The sequence below is a fragment of the Aotus nancymaae genome, unplaced genomic scaffold (genome assembly GCF_030222135.1).
Source record: "Aotus nancymaae isolate 86718 unplaced genomic scaffold, 86718_ANA_hifiasm-v0.15.2.pri h1tg000003l, whole genome shotgun sequence".
In the NCBI taxonomy this organism is placed as follows: Eukaryota; Metazoa; Chordata; class Mammalia; order Primates; family Aotidae; genus Aotus; species Aotus nancymaae.
In genome coordinates, this window is record NW_026988414.1 from 67,431,043 (window position 1) to 67,449,255 (window position 18,213).

The 18,213-nt window shown below is 51.0% G+C and overlaps 1 protein-coding gene across 8 annotated transcripts in view; it reads left to right on the top strand.

Annotated features, from left to right (window-relative positions):
• CORO2B (coronin 2B) overlaps window positions 1-18,213 on the top strand; it is a 148,470-nt gene that overhangs the window by 113,705 nt on the left and 16,552 nt on the right. For all 8 annotated transcript variants that reach the window (XM_012451351.2, XM_064382072.1, XM_012451355.3 and 5 more), the window contains exons 3-4: window positions 2,229-2,345; window positions 17,981-18,130. In XM_012451351.2, coding sequence (XP_012306774.1) covers window positions 2,229-2,345; window positions 17,981-18,130 — 267 coding nt within the window. The remainder of the gene's footprint in view (window positions 1-2,228; window positions 2,346-17,980; window positions 18,131-18,213) is intronic.

The following is an 18,213-nucleotide window of genomic DNA, read 5'->3' on the forward strand; positions in this document are numbered from 1 at the left end:
CGCTCTGTCACGCAAGCTGCGTGACCTCAGCTCACTACAACCTCTGCCTCCCGGGTTCAAGAGATTCTCCTGCCTCAGCCTCCCGAGTAGCTGGAATTAAAGGCATGTGCCACCATGCCCAGCTAATTTTAGTATTTTTAGTAGAGATGGGGTTTCTCCATGTTGCCCAGGCTGGTCTCAAACTCCTGACAGGTGATCTGCCCGCCACGGCCTCCCAAAGTGCTGGGATTACAGGCGTGAGCCACCGTGCCAAGCCTGGTTGTATTACAATGGAGGGAAGCACAGAATGCTGTGAGGGCACAGAGGAGGAGACCTTCACCCACTAAGGGACCAGGGAAGACTTTCTGGAGGCGGTGTCATCTACGCTGTGCAATAATAAGTGCTGTCATATATTGAGCATTTACTGATATTCTCTTCACTAAGTGCTTTGCTAAGCATATTAGCTCACTTAATCTTCACAACGATGCTAAAAAGTAGACATTGCTATTCTCATTTTAGAGAGAGAAATTAACATTCCCTTTTTTTTTTGAGATGGAGTCTTGCTCTTGTCGTCCAGGCCTGAGTGCAATGGTGCGGTCTCAGCTCACTGCAACCTCCGCCTCCCAGGTTCAAGCAATTCTCCTGCCTCAGCCTCCTGAGTAGCTGGGATTACAGACACACACCACCATGCCCAGCTAATTTTTTGTATTTTTAGTAGAGACGTCATTTCACCATGTTGGCCAGGCTGGTCTCGAACTCCTGACCTCAGGTAATCCACCTGCCTCAGCATCCCAAGTGCTGGGATTACAGGTGTGAGCCACTGTGCCCAGCCAACTTTTCTAAGCCACATAACTAAAAAGCAGCAGAGCTGTGATTCAAACACAGGCCTGTGCAATTCTGAAGACTATGCTTTCAACACAGGGCACTGTATACAGGTGTTCAAGATGTACGCTGCCCAAGGATGCCCATTCATATCATAGAGTGAATGGCTCGCTCGTGTAAGAGTGCCTAAGTGGACTCAGATTCAGCCTGCTCTGTTGACTCCTGGAGCAGCGGGAAAGAGCCTCCTTCTGATCCAAACCTGACTGTGCCCTGGGCTAGGCGGGGAGTGTGGGCCCCGGGGAGAGGAGGTGCACCCCAGCGTCTGGGTGTGCGTGAACGGGGCAGAATGTGGGCCTGTGTGTGTGCCGGCAGGGCTGCTGCGGACCGGGCTTCGGTCATTCCAGTGGATAGTAACAGTTTAACTTTAAACACTTTTATTGATGCAGGGGCACCTTTTCCTCATTTGCTGAGGTGTGTATGAACAAGCAGCAGCCTGCCCCACCATGGCTGTGCAGCCTCTGGGCACCATTCAGTGTTGAGGAGGACACGACCGCAGAGCAACGTGGCCCAGCCTGCCTTGGCCCAGTAGGGCCCAAAGACAAAAATAAAACACAGGGCCGGGTGCGGTGCTCACGCCTGTAATCCCAGCATTTTGGGAGGCCAAGGCGGGTGGATCATGAGGTCAGGAGTTCAAGAACAGCCTAGCCAAGATGGTGGCCCATCTCTACTAAAAATACAAAAATTAGTTGGGTGTGGTGGCGGGCATCTGTAATCCTAGCTACTCCGGAGGCTGAGGCAGAAGAATTGCTTAAACCTGGGAGGTGGAGGTTGCAGAGACCCGAGATGGTGCCATCACACTCCAGCCTGGGTGACAGAGCAAGACTCCAACTCAAAATAAATAAATTAATTAATTAACTAAGCTGGCCGAGGGCAGTGGCTCACGCATGTAATCCCAGCACTTTGGGAGGCCGAGGCAGGTGGATCACCTGAGGTTAAGAGTTCGATACCAGCCTGACCAGTATGATGAAACCCCATCTCTAATAAAAATACAAAAATTAGCCGGCCGTAGTGGCATGCACCTGTAATCCCAGCTACTCGGGGGGCTGAGACAGGAGAATTACTTGAACTCAGGAGGTGGAGGTTGCAGTGAGCCCAGATTGGGCCATTGCACTCCAGCCTGGGGAACAAGAGCAAAACTCCATCTCCAAATAAATAAATACAATAAAACAAAATAATAAATCACAAGTAGGCCCTCAGGACCTTCCAGTCCAGTCGAGAGGCCCAGAAAAAAGACACTCCATCCAAGACCACCCCAGGGCCATCAAACTAATCCCCGCCTCTCTCTCTCTCTCTCTCTCTCTCTCTCTCTCTCTCTCTTCTCTCTCTCTCTCTCTCTCTCTCTCTCTCTCTCTCTTTCTCCTCTGCAGACAGGCAGGATTGAGCCCAACTACCCCAAGGTCTGTGGCCACCAGGGAAATGTGCTGGACATCAAATGGAACCCCTTCATCGACAACATCATTGCCTCATGCTCGGAGGACACATCGGTGAGCGGAGGGGTGCTCCTCGAGGAGGGTGGGCTCAGGCCCCTCCCCACTTCCTTGGGAGGCCTCTCTTCCTACCTTCCCCTCTTCCTTCACCCTTTGCCCTTCTTTCCTCCTGTTTGTCATCCTTCCAGCCAGCCCTGAGATGGGCGGGGGGTGGGGGCCGGGGGAAAGGGAGCCAGGAATGAACCGAGGGAGCAAATCCCTGCTGGATTCCACAGATCTGGTTTTCAGTGTGATTGAGCTTGGAGGTGTTGCTTTTGTAGTTGAGAATTAGAATTTAAAAATTAAGTGTGTGATTCAGTATTCATCTATGCTCTGTAAAAAAGGGCGAGAGAAAGAATATGAACAAGGAGGGAGGGAGACCCACAGTTTGAACTCCATGTGTTCCACCATTCAACGAGAAGAGAGAAGAAACAGGAGAAGGGAGATAAGTAAGAGAGATCAGGGAGGAGACAGAGAGAATAGACAGGAGAAATGGAGACAGGAGGGAAAGGAGGAAAGAGAAAATTTAGAGAGGGAGATGAAAAATCCAGGGACAGTGGCCAGGGCACAGTGGGTTCACGCCTGTAATCCCAGTGCTTTGGGAGGTCAAGGCAGGAGGATCACTTGAGGCCAGCCTGGGCAACACAGTGAGATCCCCCATCTGTACAAAAAATTGAATTAAGAAAAAAACTAGCTGGGTGTGGTGGTGCACACCTGTAGTCCCAGCTACTTGGGAGGCTGAGTGGGAGGATCACTTGAACCTGGAAGGTCAAGGCTGCAGTAAGCTGTGATTATGCCACTGTACTCCAGCTTGGGTGACAGAATGAGACTCTGTCTCAAAAAAAAAAAAAAAAAAGAGATCGGCCATGGTGGCTCATGCCTGTAATCCCAGCACACTTTGGGAGGCTGAGGCATGTAGATTATTTGAGGTCAGGAGTTCGAGACCAGCTTGGCCAACATGGTGAAACCCCATCTCTACTAAAAATACAAAAATTAGGTTGGCGAAGTGGCTCACGCCTGTAATCCCAGCACTTTGGGAGGCCAAGGTGGGCGAATCACCTGAAGTCGAGAGTTCGAGACCAGCCTGACCAACATGGAGAAACCCCGTCTCTACTAAAAACACAAAATTAGCTGAGCATGGTGGCACATGCTTATAATCCCAGCTACTCAGGAGGCTGAGGCAGGAGAATTGCTTGAATCCCGGGGGTCGGAGGTTGCGGTGAGCCGAGATCGCACCACTGCACTCCATGTACTTTAGCCTGGGTGACAGAGCAAGACTCCCTCTCAAATAAAAAAAAAAAAAGGATCCAGGGAAAGTGAAATTTGAAACTGCATTCTGGCCACTCCTTCCTCAGACCAGCCTTGACCAGTGGAGGTAGGGTCAGAGGTGCTGGCAGTAGCCTTCTGGAGGGAGAGTCCCATACTGTGTTCCACACTGCCCCTGAGCAGCATCAGCATGCCAACTTGGAGGAAAGAGGACATTTCAGAGCCTCAGCTGAGCTGGTGAGGAGGGCCCTGGTGTTCCCAGATGAAGGAGGGTCAGCCTAAACCCCTGATGTTTCCAGGTAAAGGAAGATCCCAGCCTTTTAGTCAGACCACAAACATCTGCCTGGTACTCACTGGCAGAGCCTGGGTACAGGTCAGATTTTCAAGATGTTGGAATGGGAAGGAACTTCAGAGCTCATGTCTGCCTCTCTTCCCAGACTGGACTGTGAGTTCCTGGGAGCAGAGGCCATAACCTATTTGGTTCTGAACCTCATGCATCCAGCACAGGGCCTGGTACCTAATAAATGCTTAGTAGGTGTTGGATAGGATAGATGGATGGATGGATGGATGGATGGATGGATGGATGGACGGATGGATGGATGGATAGATGAATGGATTGTTGGATGGATGGATGGATGGATTGTTGGATGGATGGATGGATGGATGGATGGATGGATGGATGGATTGTTAGATGGATTACTACACTGATGGAGAGATGAATGAGTATATGGATAATGGATAGATGAATGAGTGAAAGAATGACTGAGTAAATAAATGACTGTATGATAGGTGGGTAGATGGATGAATGAAAGATAAACAAATGAACAAGTAAGTTAAGATAGTCCAGTTATTCAAAGACAGAGAGATTTGCAGTAAATAGCCACCCTCAGTTCATACGTTGGGGGTGAGGTCAGCTGGCATAGAACCTAGTACATGGGAGAGTGGTGAGGAGGGGACTGAAAGGGTGGAGTGGGCTTGACCAGCCCAAAATCAGTCACAGAGGACTCCTAAAAGTGGCAGCAGTGAGGGCAGGGCCCGTGGGAGCAAAGAGAGCAAGAGCCTGTGGTGAAGACAGTCCATCAGGCTTCAGCAGCCCCAGAACCAAATTAGGGACAGTGCTCAGGGGTCAGGACATAGGGAGGCCAGAGCTGCAGAAAGAAGGGCACAGGCGATGGAGCTGGGGACACAAGGAGTTCACTGGTCGCTTCCTGGGCTGGGAAGGAGGCAGATGGGCTGGTAGGGGCTGGAGAGCCCAGTGGCCAGCACGAGAGGCCCGGGCTCAGTGGGCAGAGGTGCTGCCCATCCTTCTCTCCTGGATTCAGGGAGCCCAAGGAGTGCGGTGACTACAGCTGGCTCTGTCCCTGCCTGCTGAGGTGCTGGGAGAGTGGCAGGGAGGGCTGACTCCAGCTGCTCTCATCAGCCAGCAGTCAGTAGATGGCCCTGGAACTCAGGGCTGCTCCTCTGTCCACTCTGGGCTGGGCGTTTCACATCCATTTAGCCCTTACAGCCACTCTGTGAGACAGGCACTGCCACCCGCAAACTGAGGGTTGGGACGTAGGTCACAAGCCAGGAAGTAAAGGAGCAGGGATTTTACCTGCCCGCTTGCTGCAGAGCCGTGCTCTGTCAGTTTCCTCATCACAGACAGCCAATGCTGGAAGAGCCAGGCCCCTCCCAGCGGCTCCCGTCTTACCCGGGGACCCAGCTGGGATAAGAGAAGAGCAGTGCCCCTCTTGATGTAGCGGGGACAGATTGGACCAGGACTCCTGGAATCACTGGCCACCTGGGTCCCTCCTCAGGTCTCAATTTCTCCTGCCTGACTCAGGGTGAGAAGGATCTTCCCAGTCTTAGCTCTGCATCTTATTTAACCTGATATATGCCTCATCCTCTAGGACCCCAGCTTGTAAACAAGACATCCATGGTTTGTGTCCAAGAAAAACATAAAGATGCATCCCCAACCACGTGAGCCAAGAGACTCTCTTCAGTTTTGCACACACTGATTGAGATACCATAGTATGCCCAGCACTGCCCTGGCTGCTGGGTCCAAAGAGCTCAACCATAGGATCTGGTAGAACCTGGGCTGGAATCTCAGCTTCACCATTTACCATCTGGGTGGCCAAGGGAGCGTTACTTGGCCTCTCTGAGCCACGGCTTTGCTTGCCTCTGAAACAGTAGGTACCTCCCTTTGGCAGTTGTGATGAGGATGAATGTTGGCCTGTGCCCGGTAGTATGCCTGGCCCCTCACTGATGCCTGCTCATCTCCCTCCTAGCAGAGGGGCAGGGGGTAGGGGGCAGGGCCCACCCACCAAAATATAGGGCACAATGAGGTCATTGAATCCACCTAGGTCAAGCAAAGGGCTATGCACACAGAGAAGAGAGGGATTAGTTTTGACCAAGGTGCAGGGAGGAGAGGTAGTTAGCTGGACTTTGGAGAAGCAGGACTTTGACAGGCAGAAAAAGGGTTATAGGAGTCCCAGGAAGAGACCCAGTATATCTGGTGTGCTTGGCCTGGAGGGAATGCATATACAGTGCACTTAGAAAAGGGAGAGTCTGGCCAGTTGCAGTGGCTCACTCCTGTAATCCCAGCACTTTGGGAGGCCAAGGCAGGCGGATCATGAGGTCAAGAGATCCAAACCATCCTGGCCAACATGGTGAAACCCCGTCTCTACTAAAAATACAAAAATTAGCTGGGCATGGTGGCACGTGCCTGTAATCCCAGCTACTCAAGAGGCTGAGGCAGGAGAATGGCTTGAACCCGGAGGTAGAGGTTGTAGTGAGCCAAGATTGCGCCACTGCACTCCAGCTTGGTGACAGAGCGAGATTCCGTCTCAAAAAAAAAAAAAAACAAAAAAGGAAAAGGAGAGTCATCTGGTGTGGCTGGAGCCCTGGGGTGGGGGTCCGTGAGAGGAGTGGGCAGGAAGGGAGGTTGTGAAGGGCAGCTGGGCCCGGGAGAGCTGGCTTAGGATGCAGGGTGAGAAGCTCAACTTTGCAGTGAGACCTGTGCTTCTCAAGCCGTCCGAGCATCAGTGGACTCCACCGAGTGTGGTGCATGGGAAACACTACACACTCCAGAGACCCAGGGAAGGGGACCCGTGTGGAGGGAGGGGGTCACACACAGCTTTATGCAGGACATGGGGCCTGAGCTAGCTGGATGCAGGTGGATCAGTGGAGAGAAGGGAAGAGCGAAGGGGTGTGGCTGGAGGAGTCAAGGGAAAGGCCCCGGCTCAGGGCACAGGAAGGGAGGGGCTGGCCCAGGCTGCTGATCCAGAGACAAGGAGATTAAGTCTCTGGATCAGAGAAGAACTAAGCTCTCGCTCCGGCTGCCAGGCCAGCTGCCCCAGAAGCACAACCTCGAACCCCATCTTACCCAGCTGTCCACCCCTCCCCGCCTCAGGGCTAGAGATCTTGGCATTGGAGCCAACAGGTCCCTGAGGCTGGATCCCAGCCTCTCCTGGAGGAGGCAGTCTGAGGCCCTAAGGGAGGTGCCTTGCCCAAGGTCACGCAGGGAGTCTGTATCCTAGGAAGGTCCTGGACTTTCTAGGTCTGCACTCTCAGCCCCTCACTAGTGGCCCTGGTTCTACAGAGGAGGAAACTGAGGCTCAGGGCCATGGTGGGCCGACAGTTCACATTCATTTACATCACATTGTCTGCTCTCCTCAGGGCCCAACCTGAGTGCTGGGGGAGTGCACAGGAGAGGCGGCCCCTGCTGCAGCCTGGGAGGGGACGGGGTATAAAGGAGATGGAATCTGCAGCTTCCGGGGGGCGGACAGGAGGTCAGCAGTGCTGCCAGGGCCTCCCTGCCCCCATCAAAACACCTGAGGCTCAGGCTGCCGAGTCACCCTCCCTCCACCCATTGCAGCTGGAATGGTCAACTTGCTGCGCACCAGAAACGACATTCAGACCCAGAGTTGGGAGGTCAGTCGGCAGAGCTGCTGTGTGCGCCAGGCACTGTGCTACATACAGGGCTGGGGGCGGCACCAGCCCACAGGGGCCCAGAGGGAGACTCTTCACAGCAGATCTGGCCCAGTTCCCCTGGTAGTGCCTGCCCGTTTCACCCCCAGCCCTCCACTTGTCTCTCAGAACATCCAGAGGATGCAGGTTGGATTTCACAACCCCTGATTTCCCCAGCTCCTTCCCCATATCCCCCAGCCCTGCAACCTCCAGTGAAATCAATCCCCGTTCCCCAGGATCCAGAGGATGCAGGTTGGATTTCACAACCCCTGATTTCCCCAGCTCCTTCCCCATATCCCCCAGCCCTGCAACCTCCAGTGAAATCAATCCCTGTTCCCCAGGATCCAGCAGGAGGAGATCCTCTGGAGTCTGGCCTCCATCCCGCCAGGGATCCAGCAGAACATATCTAGGCCCTTCCCCAGGGGCTTTGGGCCCGAGGGAGGGGTGGGGGCCATAACTCTCCCTGGCATCTGGCAGAATCCAGTTTTTTCCGCCGCTGGGTGATGTCACCTATTGTTGAAGGCTGCGCTTTTTATAGCTTCTGCCGCAGCTAGGGAGGGCGGCTGGCAGGCGGCAGGGAAGGGCGCTATCGGTTTCCAAGCCTCACGCTCCCAGCCCTTCTCTGGGGGCCAGCAGCCGCAGAGAGAGAAAGAGGTTTCTGTCATTTCAAGGAGAGGGAGAGAGGGATCCCAGGAGAGAGGGAGGGGGGAGAACAGGGCCGACGCCTTTTGCTCCACATCTTTCCTTTGCCTTTTATTCAAGCTCCTCCATCCTGCATCTGCTCTCCTCACCCTGTAGATGATGCCCCTCCCTGAGGAGCTGGGGGTGGGATGGACAGAATGTCAGCCCTGCTGGAAGCCACCCACCACCCTGCCTCCTGCACATCCCTGCCTCCCGAGCTCCGGAACCAATACCTCTTGGAGCTGGAAGGGAGTGATGCACTCTTGTAGAGGTAGGAGGAAGGTAGCTCTGAGGGGCCGGTGAGCTGAGTGGGTCTTCACCAATGATTTAGCAGTCACAGAGAAAGCAGCAGGATGGCTCCATGGCTCAGCAGTCAGGCTCAGGAGTCCCTCGGCCTAGGTTCAAATCTTGGCTCTGCCACTCCCAGGCTCTGTGATCTAGGACTAGTTTTTTTTTTTAACCTCTCTGAGTACCAGTTGCCCTACTGTAAAATAAGAAAGATCTTGGGCCCTGAGAACTAGATGAATATAAAAGTGTTTTGTGTCCCGTAAGAACTCCATAGACATTAACTGTTACTTCCTTTTCCTTAAGTGGGGGCTCAAGAGTTTAAATAACTTGCCCAGGCCAGGCACGGTGGCTCACACCTGTAATCCCAACATTTTGGGAGGCCGAGGCAGGTGGATCACCCGAGGTCAGGAGCTCAAGACCAGCTTGGCCAACATGGTAATATCTCGTCTCTACTAAAAATAAAAAAATTAGCCAGGCGTGGTGGCACAGGCCCGTAGTCCCAGGTACCAGAAGGTTAAGGTAGGAGAATCACTTGAACCCAAGAGGTGGAAGTTGCAGTGAGCCGAGATCATGCCACTGCGCTCCAACTTGGGCAACAAAGCGAGACTCCATCTCAAATATATATATATATAAATAACTTGCCCTGGTGATGGGTGATCAGAGGACTGGGAATCAGAGACCCAGGCTCCCCGGACACTGCTCTTTCCTCTGTATCTCATTATTTGTTGAGCTTCCAAATAGGAGGCTGATTTCCAAAAAAGATTGGGCTGAATACTGAGCCTCAAAATCCAGGAAAGACATCCTCCACCCATGTCCCCCTTCCAAATCAGGATTAGAGGGATGAGTCCCCATTTGTCCAGCCCATCACCAGCCTGTTCACCCACATTGGGATTCACTGCTGGACTTTCGACAGGAAGTCTTCTGGGGAATCTTGGGTCCATTCATTCAGTAAATATGACGTGGGCACTAGAACATGCCAGACGTGGTTCCCTGTGCTGGGGGCACAGCAGTGAATTAGGGGAGACCGCTCTATATGGTGGGATTGACCATCCCTTGGGAGGCCTGGCACATTGTCTGATCCCCAAGCTATCCCCAAGGAAGGTGATTTCTAGATACTTAGGGCTAGGGAGCTGCCCTGTGTCCTGGAATAGATAAGCAGAAGGACAGATCATGTCCTCCTCGGGGGGTTGGGTCCAGCCCAGGGAAAAAGGAAAAATCAGGTATGGGCACAGGCAGGGGTGTGGAAGAGAGGAGGAGGGTAGTCTGCCTGATTGCAATTCTGAGTTTGAATCCCAGCTCCTCCTTTCCCAGCTGTGACACCTGGGCAAGTTTCCTTATCTGTGCAAGGACAGTCATCAGTCATCATAGTAGCAATAGGCAGCAATGACCTTTCACGCATGCAGCCCCAAATCGGCCACTTCACGTCCCCTCTAGCAACACCCTCCCAGGACTCTCAGCAGTAGATGCTCAACAATGCTTCCCTTCTGGGTCCTCAGTTCGCCCCTCCTGCCGCCCTGGGTTTGGTGGGATTTGTTTCCCATATTGGGAAACTGTGTGTCTGGTGCTCAGAAGATGTCAGAATCGAGGTAGCCTTTCAGATTCTACCTCTTGTTTAGATGAATGATGATAAACTCAATTTTTAGAATGAACAGAATAATTGACAAAAAACGGGGAGGAGGGAGCTCCAGAAGCCTCCTGGCCCCTAAGCAAACACCTTCAAGTTTTTCTCTTTTCACTGCAGGAGACATCACAGTTACTTGGCCCCAGACATCATCTCTGTGCATTGGTTAGATGGAGATCTTGGGGCCAATGATTGTGTACTGTATACAGCTAAAATGGAGGCTTCTCGAGGACAGAAACTGTATCTGTTTTTTTTTTTTTTTTTTTTTGAGACAGAGTCTCATTTTGGCACCCAGACTGGAGTGCAGTGGTGCCATCTCAGATCACTGCAACTGCCACCTCCCGAGTTCAAGCTATTCTCGTGCCTCAGCCGCCCAAGAAACTGGGACTACAGGCCCACGCCACCACTCCCGGCTAATTTTTGTATTTTTAGTAGAGACGAGATTTCACCATGTAGGCCAGGCTGGTTTCGAACTCCTGGACTCAAGAGATCCACCTGCCTCGCCTCCCAAAGTGCTGGGATTACAGGAGTAAGTCACTGGGCCAGCCCAGAAACCATTTATTTATTTATTTTTGAGACAAAGTCTCGCTCTGTTGCCAGGCTGGAATGCAGTGGCATGATCTCGGCTCCAACTTCCTGGTCCAAATGATTCTCCTGCCTCAGCCTCCCAAGTAGCTGGGATTACAGGCACGCACCACCGTGCCCAGCTAATTTTTGTATTTTTAGTAGAGATGGGGTTTCACCATGTTGGCCAGGATGGCCTCCATCTCCTGACCTCATAATCTGCCCCCCTACGGCCTCCCAAAGTGCTGGGATTACAGGGTGAGCCACTACACCCAGCCCAGAAACCATATCTGATACTGTCCTGTTCCTCCCCACACTACCCTAAACAGATTTGTTTGTTTTTTGAAGTAGCTGCTAAGGGGTTGGATTTCAGATCTTCTCCTAGCTGCTTAGGCCCACAGTGAACTCCAGCTCCTCCTCTGCACTTCTATGCCACATATACAGACAGTGGGTGCTGTCAGCTTGTTAGAGCTGTGTCATAAGCAGCAGATCCCTTAAATGGAGAATTCTGCCCCTTAGGAGCAGTGTCATCAGAGGGGCTAACAGCCCTAGCCCTAAGTCACTAGCAGTCATGACCCTCAAAGTGTCAGAAAGCAGAGATCCAGCCAGACACCTCCATAATCATGTAAGCATTTTAAAGATGAAATTTATGCTGCAATTTATGTTCCATAAAATGGAGACAAACTTTATATTATATGTATTGACTACACAGGGGGCAACAAAGTGCTCATGAAAAACGTAACTCAGCCAGGCTTGGTGGCTGACGCCAGTAATCCCAGCACTTTGCAAGGCCGAGGCGGGCAGATCACTTGAGCTCAGGAGTTTGAGACCAGCCTGGGCAATATGGCGAAACCCTGTCTCTACATAATATATATGTGTGTGTGTGTGTGTGTGTGTGTGTGTGTGTGTGTGTGTGTGTGTGTATACCGCTGCACCCCAGCCTGGGTGACAGAGCAAGACCCTGTCTGAAAAAAAAAGAAAACTATAACTCAATCACACCTAAAGTTTGACCACTATAAAATCTGGGTATGATCCTTAATAGTAAGCAAGCATCCTTAAGTGTTACTCTGTGGTAATCTGCTTGGTAGTGTATACATTTTATCTTTATTTATTCTTTATAGCAGCTCTGCTGTGTGGGTGTAATTATCCTTACAGGTGTGAAGACAGATGTTTGGAGAGGCTAAGAAACTTGGGGGAAATCTCACAGCCAGTAAGGTCAGAGCCTGGATTCTAACGAAGCTGTCAGACCACAAAGCTTCTTGCTCGTTGGCCAGCTGCTCCCTCTCCTGTGTGCAGGGACAGTTGCTTTTGTAGCTTTATTAACTGTCCTTATCAGCTGCCTTGCCTTTGCCTTGTCTGCAGTGTCTGCTGTCTCCCCAACAGGACTGACAGCTACTTGAGACTAAAAACGGTTCCCCTGTATCTAATCTGTTTGGCAGAGAGAGGAGCCAAGTATATTCTGTGGGATTGAATGTAACAGAGTTAAACAAGGCTCTGACCCAGGGACCTGTGAAGGGGGCAGTCCCAGCATGGCTGGCTTGCTAGAAAGAGTGATTTGCCACTTCTCTCCACCCTTTCCTTCCAGAAATCCGGTTTGGCAAACGCTACTGAATTTCCTGTTGAATTGAAGTAACCTCCCAGAGCAACCTCTGAGCAGATCCACAGGGCTCCTCCCATGCCTTAGCCACTCTGTTTTCAACAAATCCCTTAAATACTAAGAGATTGGAATTCCTTTCCCAGCTACTCGGGCCCACTGGGAACTCCAGCTCCTCCTCTGCGCTCTGTAGCATGTGGTGCCAACTGTTTGCTGTAGCCATGGGTCAAGCAGAGCCAGTCTCCTTCTCCCAGTAATGTATTCAATGATGTCAAAGCAGAAAAGTTGGGAAGATCAACTAATACTATCTAAATGTGCAGATGAAGGCCAGGTGCAGTGGCTCACTTGAGGTCCGGAGTTCGAGACCAGCCTGGCCAACATGGTGAACCCTCATCTCTATTAAAAATACAAAAATTAGCTGGGCATGGTGGCGGGCACCTATAATCCCAGTTACTTGGGAGGCCGAGGCAAGAGAATTGCTTGAACCCAGGGGACAGAGATTGCAGTGAGCTGAGATGGCACCACTTCACTCCAGCCTGGGCGAAAGAGCAAAACTCTATCTCCAAAAAAAATAAATAAATAAAGTAAATGTGCAGATGAGAAAACCGGGACTCAGGGAGGGAAGTGGCTGGTATCAAATGGGGATAAAGCAAGGCACCTCCCTCCCTCTCTGTGGGATGTTTATTCACTGAGTCCCCTGAACCCCGCCTGCGACCCTACATCCGACAGTTCTCGGTGAAAACAGCTCTGTCAGTTTCCATCTGTAGCCCTTCACTCAATGAGACTTGAACCCAGTCAAGGGGCTGCAGCGTAGGCACAGACACCAGCTGCCCCCGCCCCCATCCCCTGGGCTTAGCCCCTAGGCTCCTAGGGAAAGCTGTCACCCCAGCAAGTCAGCTCACGTGTCTAGAAGGCTTCACGCTCCCGAGGGCTCCGGAGGCACCCAGTTTAGTTGACCCCACACACCTCTAACAGGTACAGTCTCTAATTTCTAGATGAGGAGCCTGAGTCTTAGAGAGGGTAACTGGCTTGTCTAAAGTCACCCAGCTAGTAAATGGGATTAGAGCCTAGGCTGGAGCTTACACCACAGCCCCCCATGTGACACTACCTTACCCCGGCATAGGTGTAACTCAGAGATGCCTCAGTTACTGGGTTGCTCAGGAATTAGGGTGTCCTGGGAAAGAGTTTTTTCTGAGACTCTGGGCCTAAGCAGGGCTTCTTTGAGCCTCAGTGACGAAATGTGACACACATGACCTCTGGCCTCCTCTGGCACCAGCCAGGCTGCTCCACACAAGCCAGGCTGACCCCGTGCAGTTTCCCTACCTGCTGTGCCTGACCCCACGCACGCTGGGCATTTTTCTGCCTCCTCACCCCTTCCAACATCCCAATCTGTCTTTTCAAACTTAGTTTAATGTCCTCTCTTCCACCACTGCTCCTCCCAGACCCTCCCACCCTGGTCCCCCTAACAGATGGGTTCAAGCTTTCCAACAGCTCTGTGCCCCCGCAGGCTGTCTGTGGGCATGGGCAGGCTCAGCACCGCACCCCACAGGCTCACAGGAGGCCCTCGGGAAGTGATAGTGGAGTTAATGAGGCTCAGCTTTTGGTTTCAAAGATCTTTCTTGATGGCAAGAGGCAACTCTTCTGCCTCAGTCAATGTTTATGCACCAAGATACGGTATGAGACATGCCTAGACAGAATCCTCTGCCGCCAAATAGCTCATCCCTTTGAATCTGAAAGCTTTAGAGCTTCCTACTCAAGTGCAAACAAGAGTAACCAGTAGACATGAGAAAAGATGCTCAGTAATTTTTTTTTCTTTCTTTTTTTTTGGGGGGGGCTCAAGCAATCTTCCTGCCTCAGCCTTCCCAGTACCTGGGACTACAGGCGCATGCCACCATGTCCAGCTAATTTTTTCACTCTTTTATAGAGATGGGGCCTCACTATGTTGCCCAGGCTAGTCTTGAACTCTGGGGCTCAAGCAATCCTCCCACCTAGTCTTCTTTTTTTTTGACAGTCTCACTTCGTTGCCCAGGCTGGAGTGCCGTGGTGCGATCTCAGTTCACTGCAATTTCCATCTCCCAGGTTCAATCGATTCTCCTGCCTCAGCCTCCTGAGTAGCTGGGATTACCGGCAAATACCCCAACAACTAGCTACCACCTAGGCTTCTTAAAGTGCTAGGATTACAAATGTGAGCCTGTCCTCAGTGTTTCTAAGAATGGAAGGAACACAAATCCAAACAGGTGGCATTTTTGACCTATCAAATGGGTAAAAATCCAGTTTTTAAAAGGTGTAGTTTTAGAGGCATAAGGAAGCAGTCTCAGATTCCATGGGTTAAAACCTGGGACAGCTTTTGGTGACAATTATACAGTAACCATAAAAAATTTGAAACACTTCTAGGCATTTTCCTACAAGAATAGTCACACTAATACACAAACTCCTATTACGAGCATGTTCATCATAGAATGAATTGCAGCCATGAAAAAAAAGTGGGTTGGGCACGGTGGCTTACACCTGTAATCCCAGTGTTTTGGGAGGCTAAGGCGGGTGGATCATGAGGTCAGGAGTTCTAGACCAGACTGGCCAAGAGACCAGCCTGGCCAAAATGGTGAAACTCCGTCCTACCTAAAATACAAAAATTAGCTGGGTCTATAATCCCAGCTACTTGGGAGGCTGAAGCAGGAGAATTGCTTGAACCCGGGAGGTGGAGGTTGCAATGAGCCAGGATCGCACCATTGCACTCCAGCCTGGGTGACAGAGCGAGACTCCGACTCAAAAATAAATAGATAAATAAAAGTGAACAGAACTTAGATGTAAATTAATAAAGGTTGATTATATTAATCATGGAACAGTCATACAACAGATGCTTCCCTGGACACTTAAAAAGATAAGGTAGGTCTTCATGGAGTGGTGTGGAAAGACGGCCACTGTCTATGATGTGAGTAAAGCAGATTGAAAAAGAACAGGTGTAATAGTATCTCTTCTGGGTGAAAAGAAAGAGGTGTGTGTGTTTATGTGTCCATGTCTGTGATATGTGGGTGCCTAGCCCAGGCATTAGTCTCTTAATTTTAGGGTCACCTTTCTGCAGTCCATTTGGGGCAGAAGGAATGTGTTTTCTTGGTGGCTGTGGAGTTATGTACCCAGCAGCTAGTTCCCCTGCACCCTCTTAGCCACTTCCAGAGCAGTCTTCATCCCTGAGTGCCCTGGTGCAGGGGCTGTTGAGGAAAGAAGGTATTCTGGGCCCCCTACACGTCTCTCCCCGCCCCCAATTCCACCCCCACACTATGAGGCAGAACTGGGTGGGAGTGTTAACTTTACAGAGGGCTGGAAGCACCAAAGGGGATGATAATGAGGATGGGAAAGTATTTCAGACTCTCCCCTAATTATCAACTTCTTCTCAAGTGGGCTTTTGAAACGGTTTTACTGAAACAGAATGGCACACCCAAGGGTGACCCCAAACCCTTGACAGAACTTGCCTTTCTTACCCTGAAACCTCCCAGTCGACAGGCACAGGAGCTGGCTCTGTTGGGGAACACACGTGAGGAAAATGTTCATTCTTCCAGTCTGAGGAGGAGGCACCAAGAAGGGAAATTTGTCTAAGGAATTCCCTGAGTTCCCCTGATCACCCCAGTTCCTAGCTTTGCTCCCAGGACCTCTGGTCTGCCTTTGGCTTTCTTCCTTTTTTTATTTTTCTAAGACAGAGTCTCACTCTGTTGCCCAGGCTAGAGTGCATGGTACATTCATAGCTCACTGCAGCCTTGAACTCCTGGGCTTGCAATCCTCCCGCCTCAGCCTCTGGAATGGCTGGGACTATAGGTGCATGCCACAACACCTGGCTAATTTTTTCAACTTTTTGTGGAGGTGAGGTCTCACTATGTTACCCAGTCTGGTCTTGAACTCCTGGGCTCAAGTGATCTTCCTGCCTTGGCCTCCCAAAGTGCTAGGATTGCAGGCGTGAACCACCTCACCTGGCCTTTGCTTTCTTTAACATGCTTTTGTGTTTATTCATAGCCTTTGGAATCATAATCAATTGACTAGTATAACATATTGATATAATGTATCACATCGTCCCCCTAATGTTGATCACTTACAGTGCTTCTGTGTTTTCCATATAAATGATGTTGCAGTGAACATCTTCATGCATGGAGATTTTTGCTTACATTGTATTTTAAGAGTAGAGTTACTGGGTCAAAGAGTATAATAGAAATGTCTTTATGGCTCCTACTAAAGACTGCCAAATTGCTTCCAAAAGAGTTACTCTGATTTATAATACTACCAACATCGATTCAATCTCTAACTTCCAGTATTATTTTTTTGGTTGGCTATTTTAGCAGATTATAAATGGTATCTCAAAGCTGTTTTTCCTGTTTTTCTCTTTACTAGCAAGGGTGGAGTTCAGATTTTTGAAAGAATTTTTTTCGTGTTACTGTTTTTGGGTTTTGCTTTTCTTTTGAAACAGGGTCTTGCTGTGTTGCCCAAGCAGGAGTGCAGTGGATCTCAGCTCACTGTAACCTCCACCCCCAGCCTCAAGCAATCCTCCCATCTCAGCCTCCCGAGTAGCTGGGATTATAGGCGTGTGCCACCACAGCTGGCTAATTTTCATTTTTTTTTGTAGAGACAAGGTCTCACTGTGTTGCTCAGGCTGAAAGGTTCTTTTTTTTGTTTAAAGTGTCCTAAATTACAGTCACATGTGCTCTTTCCTCTCCAACCAGTTAGACTCTAATGAGTAATATTAATGATAATGATAACACTTACAATTCCTTAGGCCTTTAGAGCACTTTGCAGTTTATCAGCTGTTATCCCATTGTGTCTTTTTCTTCTGCCAGTAGGTGAAGCAGGGCGGGGATGTTCCCCACCCCTCGCCCGCCTTATGGATGAAACAGTTGAAGCCATGCAGAGGAGGTTTGGTTTGAGTGGCAGAAGCCTACCAGGGCTGATGTAAATAATCAGGGAGGTGATTCCAAGATTGCAGGGAAACTGCTCAGTCTCTCTCTCTGGGGCCACATGGTCTCCTCTCTGCTTCTCTCTGCATGTCCCATCCTCCTCTCTGCAGATCATCTTTTTCTGCTTCTTTATCAGCATCCACAAGACTGAAAATAGCAGCTATATCCAGGCTCTCCCCATCCTTTCAGCTCAGGCCCCAACATCTGATCAGTCTCCGTCCCGCAGTCCACCATCTCTCAGGAGAGACCCAGGGCCTCCCAGCCTCCCGGATGCAATTCCCTCTGCTCAGGGGTCCATCCTGGGTAAGGGACAGAGTGGGGGGTAAGGCCATGTGGTTCAAACAGCCAAAGTGGGGTTGAGCAGAGTAGTAGGAAGGCAGAGTCTCCTAGAAGGATGTGGCGTGTGAAGCAAGGATAGGCTTTTTAGTACAACACCTGCTCAAAGGGCCTCGTGCATGTTCTTCCTAGCTGGGCTAGGCCACAGCAATAGCAACATACTAGTAATAACAGTTCTCAGGTCTGCAGAGACTTCCCAGAGAAAACCTCCCACAGGCAGAGAGATGGTCTCTCTCCTCTCTAGCCACACCCGGAGACCTCCCAGCAGGCCCCAGCTGGGCTTTGCCCACCACCGCAAGCCAGGAGGTGCCTCACCAGGCAGATCTCAGAAAGCCTGGTGTCCAAGGGAAGAGGCACCTCTCCTCAAGGGCCCTCCTGGCCTTGACCACTCAGCCTGGACCCTCACCCCCCTCTGCAGGTGCGGATCTGGGAGATCCCCGAGGGCGGTCTGAAGCGGAACATGACGGAGGCACTCCTGGAGCTGCATGGGCACAGCCGGCGTGTGGGGCTGGTCGAGTGGCACCCCACCACCAACAACATCCTATTCAGCGCTGGCTACGACTACAAGGTATGCAATGGGCAGGCAGCTGGGTAGGGGGGGATCGGGAAAGAGAAGGGGGCCTTTTGGGGGCCCATAGGAAGCACTGCTAT